The 24,003-nt window shown below is 34.8% G+C and overlaps 1 protein-coding gene across 14 annotated transcripts in view; it reads right to left on the bottom strand.

The window, feature by feature from the left end:
* CC2D2B (coiled-coil and C2 domain containing 2B) overlaps positions 1-23,164 on the bottom strand; it is a 91,814-nt gene extending 68,650 nt beyond the window's left edge. For 6 of the 14 annotated variants that reach the window (XM_072971688.1, XM_072971681.1, XM_072971691.1 and 3 more), the window contains exons 1-11: positions 23,012-23,164; positions 20,914-21,023; positions 17,896-18,058; positions 16,685-16,761; positions 16,245-16,310; positions 13,464-13,547; positions 11,085-11,286; positions 10,615-10,751; positions 10,387-10,515; positions 6,483-6,692; positions 105-202 (exon numbers count right to left, since the gene is read on the bottom strand). In XM_072971688.1, the coding sequence (XP_072827789.1) occupies positions 105-202; positions 6,483-6,692; positions 10,387-10,515; positions 10,615-10,751; positions 11,085-11,286; positions 13,464-13,547; positions 16,245-16,310; positions 16,685-16,753 (995 nt within the window). In that variant the 5' untranslated portion in view covers positions 16,754-16,761; positions 17,896-18,058; positions 20,914-21,023; positions 23,012-23,164. Of the gene's footprint in view, positions 1-104; positions 203-2,877; positions 3,079-6,482; positions 6,693-10,386; positions 10,516-10,614; positions 10,752-11,084; positions 11,287-13,463; positions 13,548-16,244; positions 16,311-16,684; positions 16,762-17,895; positions 18,059-20,913; positions 21,024-23,011 lie in introns of those variants that run through there. The other 8 variants (XM_072971687.1, XM_072971682.1, XM_072971689.1 and 5 more) reach the window with 8 other exon arrangements.
* Positions 23,165-24,003: the final 839 nt, after the last annotated feature.

Raw genomic sequence — 24,003 nt, 5'->3', positions numbered from 1 at the left:
AGATTTTGTCATTTTCTTATGTCTTCAATAGCATTGTACAATACTCTGTCTAAAGAAGTTACTTAGTAAATGCTTGATGAATACATGAATGGTATAAAACCTACCTTATCTGCCAATAATAATCCTGTAAAGATTCTGTGGTCAGCTGGCTTCTTTCCAAATTTTCATTTGCCAATTTGGTAGCATCTGTCAGTGCTTTAAGCTACAACAAAGAAAAGAGCCTTTTTGGCACATTTCATCTACTTGTCACCAACACTGCAATTCACCTGTCAGTCTAGGTGTATGCAGCAGAAGCCCAAGTGTATAACTTTTTGTGTATTACAGTCTTATCTTCCAAAATACATTTCATTTAAGCACTTTGGGGCAGAAGTGAAAAGACCCTCAATATTTGTCTAAGAAATGAACATTATACTTTGAAACTTCTCAACAATCAGTTTATCAGTTAATATAAAGAAATGCCAGTCAATCAAAATGACAGCTTGAGCACAGGAATCTACCTTATCTTCTACCTAAAAATCCCATGGTTACAGAAAAGATATCTGTCTGTCTGTATCCATATCCACTGCCATCATCACATTCACATCTATATATCTCTCTATGAAAGAACAGGTGCACGCCAACATAGGAAAACAAGAAAAATAAAATCAAGAGAACAAAATTTGCAGAGGAAAGTAAAAAACAGAGAGAAACATCCACAGAGAATATCCACAGAGAAATAAAACCAGAGGAAACTACATCCTAAAACATGTACAGAAGAAGTCTTTCACAGTTAGGGACAGTTTGTGGGAACTCCAAGACTATGGTCAACTAATACAGACTTCTACTGGAAGATAAAAGAGAAGACCTCAACAAATGCAAAGACATGAAATGAGGAAACCCAAATTTTATAAAGATAAAACTTCTCTCAAAATTAATATAATAATATAATGCAATTACAATAAAAGTAGCAGGATTTTGAAAAAATTCTTATCTTTTATTGAAGTGTAGCGATTTACAATGTTAGTTTCAGGTGTACAGCAAAGCAATTCAGTTATACATATACATATGTGTATATGTATATACACATATATATGTACATCTATATTCAGATTCGTTTCCATTACAGCTTATTACAAGAAACTGAATATAGTTCCCTGTGCTATACAGTAGATCCTTATTGTTTATCTATTCTGTATATAGTAATATCTATCTGTTAATCCCAAACTCCTAATCTATCCCCCCATCTTTCCCTTCTGGTAACCACAGTTTGTTTTCGGTGTCTGAGAGTCTATTTCTAGTTTGTAAATAAAATTTGTATTTTTTTAAGATTTCACATATAAGCAACATCATATGATATTTGTCTTCCTGTGTCTGACTTCACTCAATATGATAATCTCTAGGTCTATCCATGTTGCTGCAAATGGCATTATTTCATTCCTTTTTATGGCTGAGTAATATTCCATTCTCTCTATATATACCACATCTTCTTTATCCATTCATTTGTCAACAGACATTGAGGTTGTTTCCATGTCTTCTATTGTAAATAGTCCTGCTGTGAACATGAGTCTTCTCAAATTATGGTTTTCTCTGGATATATGCCCAAGAGTGGGATTGCTGGATCATATGGTAAGTCTATTTTTAGGTTTTTGAGGAATCTCCATACTGTCCTCCATAATGGCTATACCAATTCACATTCCCACCAACAATGTAGGGGGGGTTCCTTTTTTTTCCCACACTCTCTCCAGCATTTATTATTTGTAGACTTTTTAATGATAGCCATTCTGACTGGTGTGAGGTGACACCTCATTGTAGTTTTAATTTGTATTTCTCTAATAATTATCGACATTGAGCATCTTTTCATGTGCCTTTTGGCCATATGAATGTCTTCTTTGGAGAAATGTCTGTTTAAGTTTTTGCCCAATTTTTGACTGGGTTGCTTGTTTTTCTGATATTAAGCTGTATATATTGTTTGTATATTTTGGAAATTAGTTCCTTGTCAGTTGCATCATTTGCAAATATTTTCTCCTATTTTATAGATTGTTTTTTCATTTTTGTTTATGGTTTCCTTAGCTGTGCAAAAGCTTTTAACTTTAATTAGGTCTCATTTGTTCATCTTTGTTTTTACTTCCATTACTCTAGGAGCTGGTTTGAAAAAAAATATTGCTGTGATTTATGTCAAGGAGTGTTCTGTCTATATTTTCCTCTAGGAGTTTTATAGTATCCAGTCTTACATTTAGGTCTTTAATCCATTTTGAGTTTATTTTTGTATATAGTGTTAGAGAATGTTCTAATTTCATTCTTTTATATGTAGCTGTCCAGTTTTCCCAGTACCACTTACTGAAGAGATTGTTTTTTCTTCGTTGTATATTCTTGCCTCCTTTGTCATAGATTAATTGACCATAAGTGTGTTATTTCTGAACTTTCTATCTGGTAAAAGGATTTTTAAAATGGAAGTTGACAAGCTAATTCTGAGGTTCAAAAGGAAGATAAAATCTTTAAGAATATGCAAAAATATTCTAGGAAAAAACAATAAGAAGGTATTTGTCTTTCCACATCATAATTTAATAATTAAATAGAGTAATTTAAACAGGGCAGGACTAGACCAATATGGCAGTAGAATAAATAATTAGTCCTTAAACAAATCTACGTAAATATGTGAAGCCTGTTTAGGATAAAGGCAGAATTTTAAATCAGTATGAAAATTATGGTTTTTGGAATATAGGCTTACCTTTTATGGGAAAGAAATTGATTTGGAGCCTGACCTCACAAGACATAGATATAAACTCTAGACAGAATTAAAGGCTAGAAATCATACACATACGTACACACAGATAATATATCATATATATATATTATTAGCAGAATATATAGAAAGATATCTTTATAATTTTGGCTTACCAGATACTATTGGTTGCCCTTGAATGATCATTTTTCTTGGTTGGTAGGACCTCAATTTTGTTCAATTGCTCAGTCTTCTTCCATGTATTTCAGAAGTAAACACTGATTAGTCTAGCCATTTGTAGCAAACTCGTTTTTCTTGCTAGTGACTAATTTAGGTATGATCATATGATGTAACTCTAGCCAATGAGACATGAGGGGTTATCTGCTGAGGTGTGGGAGAAAGGTTGGAAAGGACTCTTAAGGTGAGACTCTAAGCTGCACATTGTGTGTCTGGCCAGCATGCCTCCAGCTGGAGCAGCCGCTCTGTTAGTTCCCATGAGAAGAGCTAACCAAGTCAACTTGTTGAAGATGAAGATTAAAGAGGGAAAAAAGCCAGGGTTGTTGATGATATTGTTGAGCCACCAAATTAACCAACTCTAGAGCTTCCCTAACTTGGGACTTTTGATATCAGAGGTAATATCTTTTCCTTATTGTTTAAAGCAAATGAGAGAGTTCTCTGTGAATTGTAACCAAAGGTATGCTGACTGACACAAGTCTCAGGAAGCTTAGCAAGTGAACAACACAACCTAATTCCCAAGAGAAAGGATTAGCAAAATTTGACCTCATAAAATTTTAAATATTTCCAAGAGATAGGAAAAATGAAGTTGAAAAGCAAGCAAAATGGGGCAAGAACATATAAAACCTATTCAAAAGACATATATCTCATATGGACTTATATCCAGTGCATGTGTATGTGTGTGTGTGTATATAATATATATAATATATACATACTAAAACTCTTACAGAGTACTTAAAGATAAACAAAGCTACAGAAAAACGGGCAAATAATATCAACTATTGGTAAGTACTCTGGGAAGTGCGTTCTCTCCTGTACTGCCAGTGGAAATTCAAACTGAAAACCTTTTTTGGAAAGGCAATTCATTACTCTTTAATAAAATTTAAACTTTATGCAATCTTACTCTTAACCAAGAAATTTCACTTCTAGGAATCTAGCCTACAGAAGTTTTCACATATGTGCTCAGATATATAGGTATAAGGATGTTCACTGCCTCACTATTTGTAATCATAAAAAATGGAAATGACCTAAGTGTCATGAATGGGGAATGATTAAACATATTAAAATATAATTAATTAAAATACAGGTATATTATGGGTCTATATATAGTGAAATGGAAAAAGCTCTGAGATGCAGAATTAATTTTTAAGAACCAAGTTGCCAAATATTACATATGGGAAGATCTAATTTATTTTAAAAACCATTGTGGCATATATATACAGGATACATGGAAAAGAGAACTTTAAAGTTATAGTCCAAACCATGAGGTAAAAATTAAAAGTAGGGCTCAAAAAGACACCTGCACCCCAATGTTCATAGCAGCACTACTTACAATAGCCAAGACATGGAAAATAGCCTAAATGTCCATCAACAGATGACTGGATAAAGAAGATGTGGTATATTTATACAGTGGAATACTATTCAGCCATAAAACGACAACATAATGCCATTTGCAGCAACATGGATGTTCCTGGAGAATGTCATTCTAAATGAAGTAAGCCAGAAAGAGAAAGAAAAATATCGTATGAGATCGCTCATATGTGGAATCTAAAAAAAAAAAAAAAAAAAGAACATAAGTACTAACAGACTCATAAACATAGAATACAAACTTGTGGTTGCCAAGGGGGCGGGGGGTGGGAAGGGACAGACTGGGAGTTCAAAATTTGTAGATACTGACAGGCATATGTAGAAAAGATAAACAAGATTATACTGTATAGCACAGGGAAATATATAAGGATCTTGTGGTAGCTCACAGAGAAAAAAAATGTGACAATGAATATATGTATGTTCATGTATAACTGAAAAATTGTGCTCTACACTGGAATTTGACACAACAGTATAAAATGACTACAACTCAATAAAAAAGTTAAAAAAATTGAAGTAGTGCTTTCACCCTTTTAAACTTCTATACTGAATCTTTTCCAATAATAATGTATTCCTGTATTACTTGAGTAATTAAAAAAAAACTAGAGGCCAAAACAGTAGAAATCTTCATATCTGGGAATCCTTCCTACTCTGTCATACAGAGTAAAATGCTGTTTACAACATTTCTCCTGGTTCCTTATGTGGGATTCACAGTCATGTAAAGAAACATATTCCAGTTTAAGAATTCCTTGGATGTCAGTGAGTCTTCTACTACTTTGAACTTGGTTTGAACAAGCAGAGCCACACATTTCACACCAAGGAACTAAAAGGATACATAAATTATAAATCAGTACTTTGGCAGGAGACCAATGATACACGCTGCAACACTTGGCCTTTTCTCCTATTTCCTACTGCTCTTCTCCTCTTTCATTTTAGAAGGGCATGCACATGACCTACCAAATTTCTCTTTTTACAAACTACCAGGAGATTGGAAAAATGCCCAAAAGAGAAGAAATTGAAGAAAAGTAAAAATCAACTAAGAAATTACTTTTAGATTCTAATAATAATAATGATAATAATAATAAAAATATTACAAATAATGATCCAAAATGTTATTTTATACAGAGAGCCATGCTACATGAAAAACAAACATAGTTGTAATATATAGTAATAGATAGCACTCTAGTGAAACAAAATTTATATTGCTAGATCAGAATTTAAAGATTATACAATATTGTTGGAGAACTGTTTATAAAGTAGAAATCTATAAATCAAATTACTTTTTCAATGACCTACAACTTAATTTCAGAGTTGGTTCCTCCATTCATAAAAATAACAGTCATACTAAAAGTTAGAATACTCAATATTTGGTTTAGGAAATATTTTGACATTACTAATGCATGGTCTTCATCTATTAAATTCTCCCACACAATTGGTACATGAAAATTCAATCAAATGGATTAAGTCCCTGGTTTTCGCAAAAAGCAGCTATATTAAGATACAATTCATTTCCAGCTCATTGGAATGTCTTGGTGATTCCATTAAGCTTGAATATTTAACTAAATACTTTGCTAAGTATGTATTTTTAAAATGTATTCATTAGCCAAATGAGAGCTATCAAAATAATCTTTTCAGAGAGAACACTTGTTAACAAAACGCTCATGTATCAGTAACTCAGCACAGAGTTTAGATGAGAAGCACAAATTCATAAAAATAATGAGTGGGTACTCCTTTATTTTTAAGCTTTATATACCCTTTGTGATGTCATTATATGACTATCTGGATTAATCATTCTCAGACTAGGACTCTTCATATTTGATAGGAGATTCAAAATCACTAATATTTTTATCAAAAACACTTTATTACAAGACTTAAAACAGCCATTTGGCTCTCTTAAATATTTCAAATACTCTTCCTGAGTCATAGGACCAAGAATACCATGATTAGCAAACCATCTATAAGTGCTAAATATCCTGCAGGATATGTTTAAGGCTGCCTCCCTGGCCAGTCAATCCACAATTTCTTTTCAGAAAAACTGAAATGAACTATTAGTTTATTTGGTTAAATATTTAAAGTGCTAAGGGAAAATGTTCCATTGATAGCTTGCTCGGTACTAAGAAGTTTGTTTTCTGTTTTAATATTAACGGTTCAGCTCTGTAAATATAACGAAAGCCATTCTCACCTTCTCATAAAGCAGCTGAGGTAAATTCTGTTGCTGCCTGTCCTGAAAACACTCATAAAGTTGGAGAAGCCTAGCACATAATACGTGTTCTTGATTGAAGAGAGGATGATGACTGAATTGCAAACCCACAATGTTGAGATCTAATTGATACATTTCCCTTTGACCTTCCATTTTGTTCCTGATAGAGCTTTCCAGATCAGATTTCATTGCCTTTTAAAGAAAAATATTTACACAATATTAATTTGATTCTATTCCTCTTGAAATTAAGTAACTCCTTATAAAAATAAAACATTAATTGCAAGAAAATTAAGAGATTCAGAAAAGCAAAAAACAATAATTTGACCCTTCTTCCTTGAAATTGATTATGGCCCTTGAGTTTATAAAATACATTTATGTTGCACCATTTTAATCATCTTGCTTTAAATTACGGTCATCTACTTTACTACTGTGTGCTGGTAGAAGTTGCACTTTTAAGTTATAAGCCCCCAAATAATTTCCTATAGGAATGCTATGACAAATGGTGTTTAGAACTGGTGGGTCAATAGTTCACTATGTGGTGATCTAATAGTCATCTGTGGGCCAGAACTAAAAAATGGCAAACCCTTATTAAAACATTGTTTTTAAGTGAATATATGTTGGCAATCCCCTGGAAAATTCCCTGGAGGAGCCTGGAACCTCTAAGCAAATGCTACCTTATAAGAAGAGCATCTTTATATATGGCAAAGTCTCCATTTGGATACTAGGTTGTGCCTAAATTAGTTGAAGTCTGGAGGCCTTATATTCAAAATGATTCAGCTATGTTTTAGTACACTACTTTGAATTTTAGCACATACGTCTAAACATGCACGTGATTGGTTTTTTGTGATGCAATTTGAGATGCAATTTTGTGATGCAATTATAGTGGGTTACTCAGCATGTAAAGCCCAATTCACGAATGGCTAACCACTCTCAATATGAGCCAAGATTGCATTCACAAAAAAAAAAAAGAGAGAGAGAGAGAGCATGAGCCCTTTCCTTGGATCAGTCTGAAGTAGCAGAACGTGCCCTCCATCCTACACCATTGCTTACACTTGCTGATATACTGAAAAAACTGCTGTGTACACCTCTAACCTGGTGTGACATATCCGGTGCTTCTCAAGGACTGCAGGTCACCAGTATGATGCCTACATCTCTCCCTCCCTCCTCTCTCCTGAGCAAGATAACAGTCATAAAGTTTGTTTTTGTTTTATCCTTATCTTGTAAGTCTCTATTCTCAATGTAAGGATCAACTCAGAAGGGAAAACTTGCACTTAATTCCATCTACAAAATTCAGTAATTGGTAGTAAACTCGTCATTAATCAGGCAAAACCACCAAGGAAATAAACAGTTTCAGTTTTAAATAACCAAATTATAAATGAATAATTGGAAATTAAAGTTGCAATAGAAACAGTGAGCTTCAGAAGTAAGTGGAAAGTCATCTTCAGAGTGCTAAAAGCAAAATAACAGCCAACCTAGAATTCTAGACCTAGCAAAAAATATCCAGTATTACTTTTTTTTTTTTAACTTTAATGTTGTGGTGGAACTTCTCCATTAGACTCTCAGACCTCCATAATGGCACTCTTGTCCATGGGTGACTGTCAAAATCAGTGTTCTTTGGAGAGAAAGACAGTAGAAAACTTGATTTGCTGTGATGATGATGTCATTCTTCCAGTTTTGCTCTTTTCTATCAAGATTGTTTTGATTATTCAGGGTCCTTGGTACTTCTATATGAATTTGAGGATTGTTTTCTATTTCTGTGAAAAACATCACTGGAATTTTGATAGGGATTGCACTGAATATGTAGACTGCTTTGGGTAGTATAGATAGTTTAATAATATTAAGTCTTCCAATCCATAAACACAGGATGTCTCTCCACTGGACAGTTTTTTATTTTTAAAGAAATTATGTCTTTAATAAAAAACATTCCCACAAATAAATTTCTAGGTCACGATGGATTCATCAGTGAATTCTTCCAAATATTTAAGGAAGAAAAAACAAAAATCTTATACAATTCTCCCAGAGAAGAGAAAAGAGTGAACATTCCCAAAATTGTGTTGAAGTCAGTGTAACCTTGATGAAAATCTGACAAGAATATTGCGAGGAAAAAAAAAAGACAAATTTATGTCAGGAACATATACGCAAAAATCCTAAGCAAAAATATTAGCAAATGGAATCCCGTAATATATAAAAAGAAAATGAATCACAAATGGGGTGTATTTCAGAAATATTTGAAAATCAGTGTAATTCACCACATTAAAAGTAAAGAAGAAAATACTATTATAATACTTAATAGGCTCAGAAAAAGCATTTGATAAACATCAACAAACATTCATGATCAAAATCTTCATGTCCTAAATTTTAAAAGTGAGACATTTAATTAAAGCTTAAATGCCTTTGTACGGTAAAATGATAAAAAGATTTTAACAGCAAAAACATTTACTGTATTTTTAGAAGATCCTGAAAGAAATGTATAAGCAGTATAAAGATAAAAAATACTACAACATAGGAAAGATTTCTTTTTTAATTTTTTAGATTCTCTGGGAAAAAAATCAGAAGCTGTGAAGAAGGAAAGACAGCATGTATCATATAGAATGAAGATCCTCATGTGATACATAAAGACAAGGAGACCTCCAAAATATATATATCTCTTTAGTTTAGGGAGAAGCCTCATTTCCTCTGTAGGCCGAGATGTATCAGCCTTATCAGGAAAGAAGTGCCCTTGCTGTTAAAATGTTGCAGCTACTAGAATATGCAAGGAATACAGAAAGCAGTTGTAAAGAAAAAGCATTAACTACGGAAAGCATGTACTTTCTAGAAGAGCAGAAGTAACTTACAGGTTTAAAGCAACAGAGGGAATACAGAACATAAATACAGCTATAAGTACAGTTGACCTTTGAACAACATGAGTTTGAACGGTGCTTGTCCACTTATATGTGGATTTTTTTCAATAAATATAGTATCTATATTTTCATTTTACAGATCTTTAAACTAAGTGTGGGGAAAAGTTGGTTTTCAATTAGAGATCACAATGTATGAATCGAAAGAACTAGGGTAGGAGCCCTGATTCTATCCAACCAGTTTCAGCTTCCTGCCCTTGGGTGAATCATTTATCAATGTCTTTATTTCTGAGGCAGAGAGAACAGTATGCACTTTTTTGAGTTCATGGAGGTTGGTGCCCCAAATGCCAGGTTGTTCAAGGGTCTACTGTATTTTGAGTAGGTACTATTTCCACTTTGTATCTACCAACCACTGTATTTCTTATATATGGTATGGTTAAGGCAAGTGAATGAGCAACTAAGTTTTTGTACATAATTCTGACTTACAATTTTTTCAAGCCAAATTATTAATATAACTATTTCTGTCTAAATATTTCTTCTTATTAGGTCAATGGACTGTTAATTTTCATAATGTCTTTTAGAATATTTATTAAATTTGTTTCCTTGATTATAATATACACTTACTTTTGAAATTTACAAAATAGAGTATGAAAAGGAAAATAAAAATAATCGCTATGTCCTACTATCCAGAGATAATTGTTAACTTTGATACATTTTCTAGTCTTTTTAACTATATACACATACGTATGTACTTACATATTCATTTATAAATTCACTCATTCATTCATTACCTATTTTTATAAAATTAGGATCATATTAAATTTTGTATTCTGCTTTTTGTCATCTTACTATTTTGAGCATTTCCCCATATTATTAAATATTTCTTGAAAAAATAAATTTAATGGCTATTTAACATTTCATCATAGTTTTTGCCTTTACTAGACTTATTAACATCTTTAAAAAGTGAATTAGCACACAGAAAATAAGTACATAAGTTATAATTGATATTATAAGAATTTTGACCATAGTCACAAACTGCTGTTGGTTACCTTCCTGTATATGGTTTTCAGTGCTGGATTTAAAGGTTCCTTTCTTATGTTTAGTCTGAAATTCCATGACCGTCTAATAGGTGAAGGTAATGACATTATTTCTCCACTTTCTTCAAACCAACACTTTCCCTATCAAAATATTTAAGAATATAGCTATTAAATATTTCACTAAAAACAAACGTCACACACTATCAGTGAGTAGTTTAGCTTGTTAGCTAGTGCACTTGCCTCTTCTAGTTTAAGCAGGCGGTTTTCCATTTTGTTGCAGGTCTTTTTATATATTTCTGGCTTTTTCTGAATATAGAATCCTTCTTCTTCTAAAATGCGTGGCATCATATCTTCTGGCAGTTTAAGCTGGTTGATCACTTAATAACAAAACCTATATATTACTTTAAAGTCCAAAATATTAAACTGATATTGACCAAATGAGAAGCAAAAGAGAACTATCATATTCCCTCTACCAAAGTCAAGCAGAAAGTCTAAAGACACACACACACACACACACATACACACACACACAAAATAAATGAACTCTTTTAACCAATTCCCTCAAACTCAGAGAAAGTATGAAGAACAAATATAGAAAACCTTATATAATTTTAGATCAGTACTTTTTATCTATCCAGCATACAAAGAAGTTATTATCCTATAATATTATTCATTAATGACTTGAATATTTTATTGTAAAAGAACTTTACCTGGAGAACTACTTGGAACAAAAATATTTGCCTGTAGTTTTTTCATTTGTTCTTGATCGTCTTCATAATCAGCAGCCTTTACTTCAAGTAAATCTGGGAAAATAATTTCTTCCATAAAATCTTCATCTTGGCTCTCAGCAAAGCTTTGTAAATTATCACCAAGTGAAAAGTGTTTGTGGTAACTGTCATTTACTGATCTCTGCTGAATACCAAAAAGAAAAATAAGTACCTAAGCTTGACCCTATGATTAACATGCAGATAAATGAAATGTACTGGAACCTTGCTATAAAGTCTTTCTGATCTATGCTACCCAGTTCAAGTTCAAGCTGAAACTGTGTTATAATGAACTTTCATTGAACATAGAGGAACTAACTTAAGGTTTATTATTATAAAATATGATTTTTCTATAGCCCTTCTTTGCAATTCTCAATGAAAGACTATTGAAAAAGAACTATAATTTAAGCCCCTCCTCTCCTATGGAAAATGTTCTGAGATACTGGCCTATGATATTTCAACTATGGAGATTTCACAGCAAAGTGCAAAGTCCAGAGATGTCAAGCCATGTGGTCTTCAGCCCCATTTTTCTCACCATTCAGAAAGCAGTACTTCCTAAAGTTACATGGAGCAGTCATGCTGTTTTCTGGATGGTATTTAAGAAAGAAAAGTAAAGATACAACATAGAAGTCTGTGGCAGAGTGACTGATTATAGTAAATTTCCAAAATATGATATATAAAGTTACAAACAATCTGAATATAAAAATGCACACTCTTACAGCATATCAGAAATTTTATGAGTTTCTTCACAAAAAAATCACCAATTCATTTTGGATGACCTTACTTGTCTAACTTAAAATCTACATATATTGAAAGAAAGAAGGAGACAGAGTATGTGAATCATGCAAATAAAAATCCCTCAGTTCTCAAAAATTTACATTTAGGGGTAAGTAATAAAAAGAATTAATCATAGAATTCCTTTGAATAGAGAACCTTATGTGGCCTTGATCCACTGTGACAAGATTATGTAAGTAATATGGTTAAACATCACCTAGGTTCACATCAAGTCATCCCCTATCATCATACCCTCCCTACATTCCTGTCATGATATCAAGAAAATATTTTACATCCAGAAACTTTGGTTATCTTTTTCAGAAGTCAAACAAGGTGTAACAGTGACACCCAGGAGCAACACTGGCAGACCTTCAGATAGGGGATCTCTTGAAGATTCCAATCACAGACAAAAAAAATGGTAAGAGTGGTTTATCTCAGAGTAGTGGGATTTCACATGACTTTAATTTTCTTCTTCATGGTTTTCTGCATTAAGTTTTTATAATGTATACATTTCATTTGCTAGATTTTTATTTATGTTTTTAATTTGGGGGGGTAATTAGGTTTATTTATTTATTTTAATGGAGGTACTAGGGATTGAACCCAGGACCTGGTACATGCTAGGCATGTGCTCTATCACTGAGTTATACCCTCCCTCATTCTAGATATTTAAAAGATAAAGCTCTTTTCCTGTAAAACAAGCAACAATAACAAAAAAGGAATGAAAAACTTGACCAGGATACAAAGAAAGGGGAATGGAAGAAATTGAGAAGTAAGTAGGAAGGCAAATGGAGTCCAAGAGGGACTCAAAAGGAGGACCTGAAGGATTTGGAAATGACTGAGAGGTGTCAAAGGATATTGTGTAGAAATCTTGAAACAGGAGGTAGTGTGGGACAGGGCTTAAGGAAACTGCAGAGGGATCTGAAGGTAGAGAGGAAATGGAGAAAGTGTAGAAGACAGGAGCAAACAGGGAGACCAATGAGACTGACAGATCAGGGGTGGGGAAAACCCAGTGACTGATTAGCTCTGGAGGAAAGGAAAATCAGAGAACAACAGGGGGCTGAGGAGTTTGCGAGGAACTGGGAAGAACTGGGAAGAACTGATAGAAATTAGAAGGGGCTGGGATTGGACTGGGAGGGATGAAGAATGGGAAATCAGTGATGAGTAACAGAGACTATGGAGAACAATGTGGGGCACTTGGAGAGAAGACCAGGAAGGCACTGGAGCTGACAGCCTGTACCTCCCAGCTCCATCACTACTGAACCCTGTGTGCCTGCTTCCTCACCTGTAAAACAGAGATGATGCCTGCCTCCCAGGGTTTTTATAAGGGCTGAATGATACAATCCACATTAAGAATTCAGCATATCACTGAGCATCCAGTAAGTACTCAGTAAATGTTAGGAATTATTATTACAAACAGCTTCTCAATTCAAAGAGAAGAAGGCAGCTCAGTAAAAAAAAATTTCATCTTCCACCAAGCATTTCATTCTATGCCTTTATAAAGAGTTATTTTTTCTGAGAATGAGTATGTGGGAGAAGGGGAACAAATCCAACCTGCTCTGAAGACTGGCCTAACGCTGAGTATTCTTCACCACTCAGAATGAAAAATGAAAGACCTTCATCCGGTGAGACTTCAGTCTGTGGGTTAAACAATGGTAAACCAGTATTGGGTGCTGAAATGAATACTTTTTCTACTTATAAGGGAAAGAAATACTTTTCTGAAATATAGTAGTAGTAACTGTTATTCAAGAACAAGGGATAACAGGAGAGACAATATCAAGTTATAGTCAACCTTGAGTCTGGTTCATAAATTATTTTTGTGATTTGTTTTGTTTTTAAGGTTCTGGTAACTGCAAAAAATAAAAAATAAAATGGAAGCATTATTTTCAACAGCCAAGATATGGAAACAACCTAAGTATCTGTCAACAGAAAAATGAAAAAAAGAAGATACACATACATGAAGGAGCACTATTCAGCCTTAAAAAGAATGAAACATTGAAATCTGTGACAAAATTGATAGCCCTTGAGGCCATTATGCTAAGTGAAATCAAGTCAGACAGAGAAAGATAAATCCCATATGAGCTCATTTATATGTGAAATTTAAACAAAGCAAAACAAAATACTAAGTTCATAGATACAGAGAATAGATTGGTGGTTGCCAAAGGCGAGAGAGTCGGGGGCAGTGGGCAAAATGGGTGAAGGGGGTCAAAAGGTACAAACTTCCAGTTATAAAATAAATAAGTCATGGGGATATAATGTATAGTATGGAGACTACAGTTAATGCTGATTGCATATTTGAAAGCTATAGAGAGAGTAAATCTTAAAAGTCCTCATCACAAGAAAAAAGTTTTTTTATAACTATGTATGGTGACAAATGTTAACTAAACTTACTGTGGTGATCATTTCCCAATATATACAGATATTGAATCTTTATGTTGTACACCTGAAATTAATGTTGTATGTCAATTATATCTTAATTTAAATATTTAAAAATTAAAAAGAAAAACAAACAGGGTCCAGATCTTCTCCATCTTTCCAAACTACCGCTTCACTCTAGTCAGAGCATTATATTAACAGTTTGATCAAAGTGTGAACTCAGGGCAAACTCTTTTCTCTCCCTCTGTTTTTGAGTGCTCTCATGTATGTGTGCACTCAAATTCAAGTACCAACCCACTCCACTACAAACTTTTGTGAAGTTAGAAGTACTTGAAAGTATTAAAAGTGGCATTTTCTTAGTAAGGAACTTGCTTATAAACAGGCTCTCATTTTTCAATACTGCAAAGTCTGAATCTTTCAAATATAAATCACCTATCACTTCTTTCTCATATGCACATGTAAACTAACTGTTTTTAAGAGGTTTGGGGAGAGGATTCAATTCTTAAATACGTACATACGTACATAATATACATACACGTATACATAAACCTCCTAGTTCTTGAGAGTCAAAGAATTTTTTAAAAAAGTAAAATACAAAAGCTTATCCTATATCCTGTTTGTATCTACAATTTAATTGTCCCATTAACTTAAAAATTATGCATCGTGCAACAATGCTGATATATAAACAGTTAGTATATACTTTTACTTTCCTCTGTCTCTACTCATCGCAAAACCATTTGCTAGAATCCTCGACTTCCTAAGCAGATATCCCCATCTAGTAGTTGGTATGCAAATTCTTAGAAGCAAATTTCTCTTTCTTTTTACCTCTTTTCTTGACACTCAGTGGACTGATCTTGACAAACTTCCAAGTTTATGCTATTCAGAGTTAAATTCAATTTAGACACATTTTTATTTATTTGTTGAATGAAAAACATGTACACAAACATCTTTTTTTTAAGTCTGCTTTTACTTTTAAATGCAATTAAAATATTTTTACTAAGCACTCAAGAGGGACACTTTAGAGAAGACAAAGATGAGTTTTTCAAAAAAAAAAAACAATCCTTACATTTAAAAAATTTGTAGTTAAATATTCTCATTGCTTATGGCAAAAATGACTAGTTGTTCATTGCTGTCTTGTCTCTAATAATAGAATCTACTTTTAGCTGGATACCTAGACATTTTCTCCCACATTCTTTCAGAGGAAATAGTGTGTGCAACTTGCAGGTCTTGTCCCGTGAGAGATCAATCTGCAGTCCTCTGGCTCTGTCCTTCTCCCTGCCCTTTGCCCAGGAAATGAAGACACTGGAGCTGTGCCATTAGACTCAGAGGTGGATACAAAGTGTTGAAGATGGCCAAACTCTCCTAGCAGGCTGGAATATTTATCTATTACACTAGAGAGAAATAAAACTTCTATCTTAACTAAGACATTTTAGTTTGAATCTTTTTGTTAAAGGTGCTTAGCTTTTACTGTAAGTAATATAGTTCCTCCCAAACATGAACTGCTTTGTCATTTCAAGTTTCAAATATGTGATGACACATTTTATTTCAGAATAAAATCTGTAAATTAGGGATAGCCTATAATATTTCATCATAATTTTTTACGATGTAAAATAATGTAGAAATAAGAAGTGACTGAAAATTGACATCTTTTTGAAGTGACAAAAAGGAAACTTGGTTTTATTATATACACTGACTTTACCGTATATCTCCTAATGCCCACTTATATTTCTAGGGAGTTCAGTTTCTGTTTGAACTCATCCCTTAACAAACTGTGCTCCCAGCCGAAACCCTAGAATAGGATTAGTCATTTACATGGTCTAAAATTGGGTTATACTATTGACTGTATAATTCTGTATGTTTACTAAAAATCATTGAATCATACACTTAAAATGGGTAAATTTTTGCTATGTAAAGTATACCTCAACAAAGCTGTTTTAAAAAGTAAAAAAAGTTATTCACCTTAGACAACTGATGTATCTTATTTTCAGTAAGCAGCTGAGTTGAAGATTTTTCACCTTGATTAATCTGAAACACAATGTAAATAAACAGTATGGAAAACTTAATAGTCACAGATAAAGAGATAATTGTGTTCATAAGCCTTTTGCCCAAAATGGATAAAAATCAAGACTTCTCAATGTTTTTCTTTTAAAAAGTAAATACATGTTTTCCCCTGAGATGTCATATGTAGCTACCATTACCAAATCACTCAAGTTTTCTTGGCTTTAGGTTTGGGGAAAAAAAAAAAAAAAGAACCATAGGAATGAACTTGAAGCTTTTTGGATTTAAGGAGCTATACTAAAATTGAATTTGGCTCTTTTTTGACAAAGAAATGCTTATCATAATACATGTTGCATTTAAACAGTAAATATGAAAACAGGAAAGAAAAAAGTAAGCATTACCTTGGCATTTTTTAGCTTTTCTCTTACTTTGCCTCTCAGAGCTTCTATAATGTTTTGATTTTCTCCCATGTTTAAATCTATTAAGAAGTGAACATAATATGGAGTTCATGACACTTTCTTACAATTGAACAGCAATAGCATCAGAAGTACTCATTAACTAGCTAAACAGCATGCATTTCTATAGATCATGACAATTATGAAGACTGGGTCATTGCCCCATGAGAGCTTAGAACCCAAGAAAAGAGATATACCTTTCCCCTTTTCCATCTGGAATAAATACTCATGCATGGTCAGGGCTAACTTTGTAGTCGGGCCAAAAACAAAAGGCTCAGGTAAGCAAATGTTTATCTTTTTCCTTTTAGGAAAAAAATCCGTGAGAACAGTCATATTCTATGTAAACTGCTCTACAGTCTACAGAATATACAAATATCAAAGCCAGGTTACTTCAACTTGACTAAACTGAAGAGGAAGGAATCTGAAAGAAAGAGAGATTAGTCTCTGGGTACCCATTTCAGCTACTTCTGTCAGTTTTGTCAACTCAGTATAACATCGCCAACCCCTACTTCTGCCAGCTCTTGCTGGGTATAAAGAAGGCCCCAGTGGTAGTGAGCGCTCCAAGCCACATAGTATCTTCAGCTCATCCACCAGATGATCCACCGTGTGGACTGAGAAAGACAAGGCTTATGCAGTTCGAGGTACAGCAGAAAACGGAGGACCTATGGGTCGTTTTGCCTTGTATTTTTCTTTCTTCTCCCTGCCTTTGAGTACTTAAAGGTTAAACAGAAAATGGTGGAAGTAAAGGGTAAGCATAAAGCTAAATCAGTACAAGTCATGAGAATGTTCGTTCTTAACTGGAGTATTCATTCCTTGGTATAATTTAAAAATTAGTAGTTGGGTTTGTTTATACTCTATTCCCAGAATTTAGAATGACAGACGGCACATAGGAGATGCTTCATGAACATCCGCTGGACGAATGAACCGGAGCTCAACCATTTTCTGTGTATATTTCTCCCTGAGATCCAGAGCTTCCTGACGCAGGTTCTGTATCTATGCATCTTTGTGGTCTAAGAGTCTCAAGCACTAGTAGATTCTTCATGTTTTCAGAGACAGAGAGAAAACAAAACTTAGTTTTATTACAACTTTGCCTTTACCATGTATTTCTTTATGCCCATTTGCATTATCTAGGAAGTTTAGTTTTGGTTTGAACTTACCCCTTAAGAAACTGTATTCCCCGTTGAAACCCTGGGATAAGATTTACATTTTTTAAAAATAAAATCCAGCAGGATCAGAGCTGTGGTATACTTATTGAGAACCTTTTTGGAGATGCTTGTCTACATTTTCTCATATTGCAATGTTATCTCTTGTTTCTGACATCTGCAAAAAGGGGGAAAGGGTTGGTTTCCTTGCATGCTTTTGTTTTAGCATTGAACATCTTTTCATATGTTCATCAGCCCTTTGAAAGTCATCTCCTTTAAAATGCCAATTCACATCCTCTGCATGTTTTCTTAAATTTCATCCTTTAATCAATTGCTATGAGCTCTTCATAAATGGTGGGTTTTTAAATTAAGAAATTACTCTAATATCAAAAAGGATCTTTTTATAATAAAATCTAATAGTCCTTAGTGTTCATATATTGCCTACTTTATATATATTTTAGGAGGGTCAAATGAGAGCAGACTTATGAAAATACTTTGAAACTCAACACTATATCCATGTTAGCTATTACTTGATTACTCTGTAGCATCTGATAACTTTCTAAAAACTTTCTATATCCTTCTCCTCTACCCCTCTACCTCTCTGGCCACTTATTCCTTGTATCCTTCAATGGTCATACTTCTCATAGCTTTAAAAATAGAATAGCAAAGGACTCCTTAAATGACAACTGAATATGCTAACTAAACTAATGTGCAGTTGGAGTGGAAAGAGCAAGCAGACACATAACAAGACTTCCAATCACAGTGAAAACATGGATTCACGTCAAAAGCCAAAGCAGGATATTGACATGATCACAATAATCGCCTAGTCTATAGATTTTCTGAAAGAATTTCAAAATCCACCAGCGCTTCCTGTACCACACTTAAGAACCACTGAGTATGGTCAGTATGAACTAAGATGTTCTATTCTTACTGAACCTTCAGTATCCTCTTCAACAAAATTAAAAATGCCTAATTTTAATCATGACCAAGGGACAGCAACCCTTGAAGGTGTGATGGAACATCAACTCCAGCAAGTTATTAATAGAGGTCTCCTTTAATTCCCAATAATTTCACTCAGCATTCTGGATATACTTTCATAACTTTCCATCCCCACCTAGAAGGCAGGAATAAAATACGAATCTTAACTGGAGTTACTTGAGGTGACATGTAGATATCGATCCTAAAAATGTTTCACTCACTGATTAATAATTTTTTTTTTTTTTAGCAAAGCAGGTAGTGAATTGCTGGCTGGCTAAGAGAGCAGATAAATAATTAATATTTAAATAAGGAAATAGATAAATAAGCAGATATATATATAATTCACCTCTGATGTTCTTTACTACATAATTGACAGTATAATTCATCCCTAAACTCCCTTATTATTTTTTTAACATATGAACTCTGTGGTCTGTATAAAGAACCAATAATATCACATTTTTCAAGATTATCCAACATTTATAATTGAGCTATTTAGTATAATAAAAATCCTTACAAACTCTTATAATTGAGCTATTTAGTATAATAAAAATCCTTACAAACTCCACTAATACTTTACTTTTCTAAAAATATCTTCTTTTTGAAATCTTTTTCATGATGATTCTTTCATTTCCAAATAAATAAGAAATATTCTTAAGAAGATATATTATTCAGAGAAAACAGCTGTTTTGCTACTTGATATAGAAGTATGCTACTTAAAAATTTTAATTTAAAAACTAAACAAAGAAATACACTATCGCGTTTAGTATTTAGTTGCTGATTTCCTTTAGTATTTTCCAGAAATTCTAGTTAATGTAATAAGATATGTAAAAGAGTAAAAGGTATAAATATTGGAAAGGAGAAGACAAATTATCATGGTTTTGAGGGTAGGTTTTATACCCAGAAACCCCAAGACACTCTATCAAAACAAGTTTATACATAATGAAAAAGCTAGTAAGTGGCACAATACTATAAGAGACTATATGTCAAAGTTAATAGCTTCACTATGTGCTAATGTAACAGAAAAAAAATCACTTTCATAATAGCAATACAAAATTTTTCCAAAATACCTAGGAATAACTTCAATGAAAATACGTGGGAATTCCCTCCTAACTATAAAACTTCACAGTGAGAAAAAAAATCTGATTAAACATAGAGATATTCTGTGGAGACAGGAAGGTTGGTTAAGAGGCCATTATAATAGTCCTGATGAGAGATGCTGGAGATCTGAATCAAAAAATGGAAGTGGGAATGAAGGGTGGAGAAAGATTCACTTAAGAGGTAGAATTACAGGATTCAGTGAGCAATCAGATGTGTGGGCAAAGTGAGGGACGAATCAAGGACTCTCAGGCTGTTGGCTTGAGTAACTGAGAGGTAGTATCATTCCGAGTGCTGTCAAAGTAGGAAGATAGTTGGGGAAGAGATTAATGAGTTCTGTTTTTGGAAGTTGCTTATGGATGTTTATGGTACACTAAAGTGAGAAGTCTAGAAGGTGATTAAAAATACCAAATTGACTTGGAATAGAAGAGGACCAGGTCTAAGTTAGCTAACTCCCCTGTTTAATCAGTAAAAAAGACATTTAAGAGATTGACTCCAAGACTTTTTAAAAGACTCAACACCTTTAAGATCCTTCTTACCAACATGCCAAGAATAGCCACAACAGGAATAGGATGCCAGGAAAAGAGAATTTTGAATTTACTTTCTACTCTGCAAGAATTTCTAAAACTAACTTCAAGTCAGTATTTGGCTTACTGATGCCTAGATGTACAAATTGTATCTTCTAAGCTGGGAAAAACATTAGCAGTGGCACATCCTATGGACAGTTAAATTATAATAAACTATTAAACAAAAACATTATTGTAGAAATTATTAATCAGGTTTTTTGCAGGCCTGGAGATGTTTCTAACCTAGTTCATTTATCACTCCATAAATGATACAAAATAAATAAACGATTATAGACAAAAGAGTAGATAAAATTGAAGATCTGGATGAAAACTGCATTTGCTCTAATGAAAATCACATGCAAAAGTAAGGAAAAATTATGTCTCAGACTTCTACCTTCTTAGAGAAATTCAACTTTCTGTGTTAGAAAACTGGCTCCAACAGTTAAACCCAACCTTCTCTTCAAGGATATTGCTTATTTACAATTCTTGCAGTTAAAACTTTCTCTAAAAGATAAAGAAATTGAGGGTTAGCTATTTTTGTATCAGATGACCTGGAGGTCCATAGTCAAAGCCCGAGAAAGTCAAATAATTCATTCAGTCTTTTCTGATCCACAGCAGAGGACAATTCTATATGCATAAATGTTTGCCTCTTGCTTAGCATTTAGAAAATCTCTAGGTTCTGCAAACTTACCCAGCAGTGTCTTTATCACTACAGTGATTCCTGAAATAAAATTTCCTAAAGCCTAGTCTATGTCGTGTGTAAATTTAACATTCAATCACCTTGATTACTTTTATCACCTGCCATTTGGTTTCAGGAGTGTTAGCAGAATAAAATTATAGGAAAATTTCTAGTGTATGGAATGGTCACTAAATGTAAATTTTGCTATCTAGTAGTATTTCCTTGGTTAATTATGAATTAACTAGAAATTTACTTTTCCTTTAGTCTTCCCCCAGCTCTTGCTGAAAATCATTTCGAATGTATGAATCCACTTTTATTCCTTAGCAGAACTGAATTTGGTCCAAAATCCAGTTTTATCTTTACCTCTGTTAATCTATTATCACGTAGTATGATGAATCCTTTTTGAACGCCCTTATAGCAGGGTTTTTCAAAACATGCTCTTCCGAATTTATTTGATTTGAACTGGGATGCTATGCCAAAAAAAATTAAAGTTTCATTCAAAGTTATGATAAAACTAAGCAATGGTAGTATTTTTTCAAAGTAAAAATTTATTAAAAATATGGCACCAGCTACCGTTTACTGGTACCATGAGGTGGAATATGACTAAAAAATTCTTCAATTAGTTAAGTATGACATAGCATTGTTTCACAGGGTTTCACAAAAAGTATCATGACTTCCCAGTGTTCTGTTTCCTGACAAGTTAACTGTGACCTTATTTTCTAAAATAAAAAAGTAGAATCAATGGCCTGACAGAGGATTTTCTGACCTGTGAATTTATGTGTTTGAAAGGCATCCAAACTATATCATCCATTTCTCTCAGGACTACGCTTGAAATCATAACCTACTCCATTAGGTCAAGAAGGATTGAGTTCATGTTCCTTGAGACTTCTGGTATATAAAATTTGAGTAAGTGACAAAACATTATAAAAACTATAGTATGTCTTGAAAGAGTATACCTAACATACACAATGCAATGTAATTTTGCTACCCACAAGGTCCTCACAGGACTGACAAAAATGTATCAATGCATAGAGCAACAAGGGCCATGAAGCCCAGAAACCGGACACAAGTAAGTCCTGTGATGCTACCTTTTTTTTTAAACCTGAAGATATATTTTGGTGCCTCTACTTACACAGTCTCCACTGGAGAGAAACTCAAAATGGAGGCCCTTTCTGTAAGTGAGGCCAAAAGACGCTGGTGTCCACATTCCCACCTAAGACCTTCTCACCACTCTCCAAAATAAACATTCTACTATACCCAGAGCAAACTCTTCTTTATACTCCCTGCCACCTCCATCCTTTGATTTTTGCAATTTTCCCCCAGTCTAGAGCATTCCACATTTCAAAGCCTGATTCAAACCTCACATCTTCCAGGAAGTTCTCCTGACTCTGGTCCTTCTGTGACCTCCACTAGCACTTACAAATCATAACTTTTGTTCATTACTCCAGCTCACTTTCTGTTTACCCTAAGGCGAGGACGAGGGCTGGGGCACGAACTCATCTACCTTCCACCAATCCTAGCAAGGTGTTTAGCACTCCATAAATACAACGGACCCGGATTCAAAGCAAACCAAGCCGTGCTCTCGAATGCTCTACAGTGGAGCGGTTCTCAACCCTATTAATTCCCAAAGCGGGTAACCAAAGGGTTGGCCACAGGACCTGGGGACTTGCAGTCCAGTGGCCCGTGCAGGCCTGGCCCCGGCTGCCGGGGGTCCCCTGCGGGCTTCCTCCACAGAGCAGGGCTCCACCCAGACAAAATATTGGAGCCTGACAGGGCAGGGTCGGGGGCCCTTCAGGGGCAGTCAGACATTCACCTGGATGGACAGCGCACTTACGCTACGTCTGAGCAGAGAAGACAGGGCGTGCCATTCACCGCTGACCCTGAGAGGTCACCAACCGCCCAGCACCGGTCCTGCAGTCCGCACCCCCACATGCCGGACGCCCACCTCGAGCTGGCTCCTCGAACCTCGACATCAGGGCCTTCCCGGACATGCGCGATTCGGCCCCTCAGCCGGTGGGTCCCGAGCATGCGCAGAGCGTGTGCCTCCGGAAATAAGCGCGCTTCGTCTGTTCGCCCGGCTCCTCGGGCTTGGGGCTGGAATTGCGGCTCCGGTCTCCGCCTGTTGCCCCTGGCGGGAGCCGCGGGCTTTGATTACCCGCTGCCTGCGTGTGCGTCCCATTAGCCGCCGCAGCTCTGGGGGCTGTTCTGAAGGAGACCTGAGAGCGGGGTGGCCTGGGTCGTGAGAGTCCCGGGCGTTTTTCGCGTCCTAGTGAAGAACAGTATCCCCAAGGGGTGGGTATCGGCCACGCGCTTCCCGACCAGCGCGGGGCGGTGGTGACAACCGGAGTCTCCTCTGAGCAGATGTTCCCGGGGAAAGATGCTCCCGAGTCCGCCGTGGAAGTGCGGTCGCTGGAACCAACTCAAAAGAAAGTTACTTTTGGAAAGATTGTTTTGAGCGGCAAAGTTGAAATGAGGACCCGAGCCCTCCTAGTTCTGTTCCTCTACTTGACCCAGCAGTGTAACTTTTCACATCCGTATGAGGGGAAAGGCAGTGGGGGTAGAGAATTTTATCGGAGAGAATTTGCAGCCACCTTTACCCTTTTCCTGAAAGTTCTTTGATCTGATCATGCTTTAGAAAATTCTTGAAATTCATATGCCAAATAGGGAAAGCCGACATTATTCACTTATATCCTTGCTTTCAGAGGCTTTAATGAGTTCAGAGTCTGAAGATAAAATTTCTTATTAAAAAAACTTTAAAGGGAAAAGTGTAGATTTTTTTTATTACTTTAAGCTATTTTTTGAACT

This window comes from Vicugna pacos, chromosome 11 (assembly GCF_048564905.1).
Source record: "Vicugna pacos chromosome 11, VicPac4, whole genome shotgun sequence".
In the NCBI taxonomy this organism is placed as follows: domain Eukaryota; kingdom Metazoa; phylum Chordata; class Mammalia; order Artiodactyla; family Camelidae; genus Vicugna; species Vicugna pacos.
This window is presented reverse-complemented; position numbering and strand designations above follow the sequence as displayed.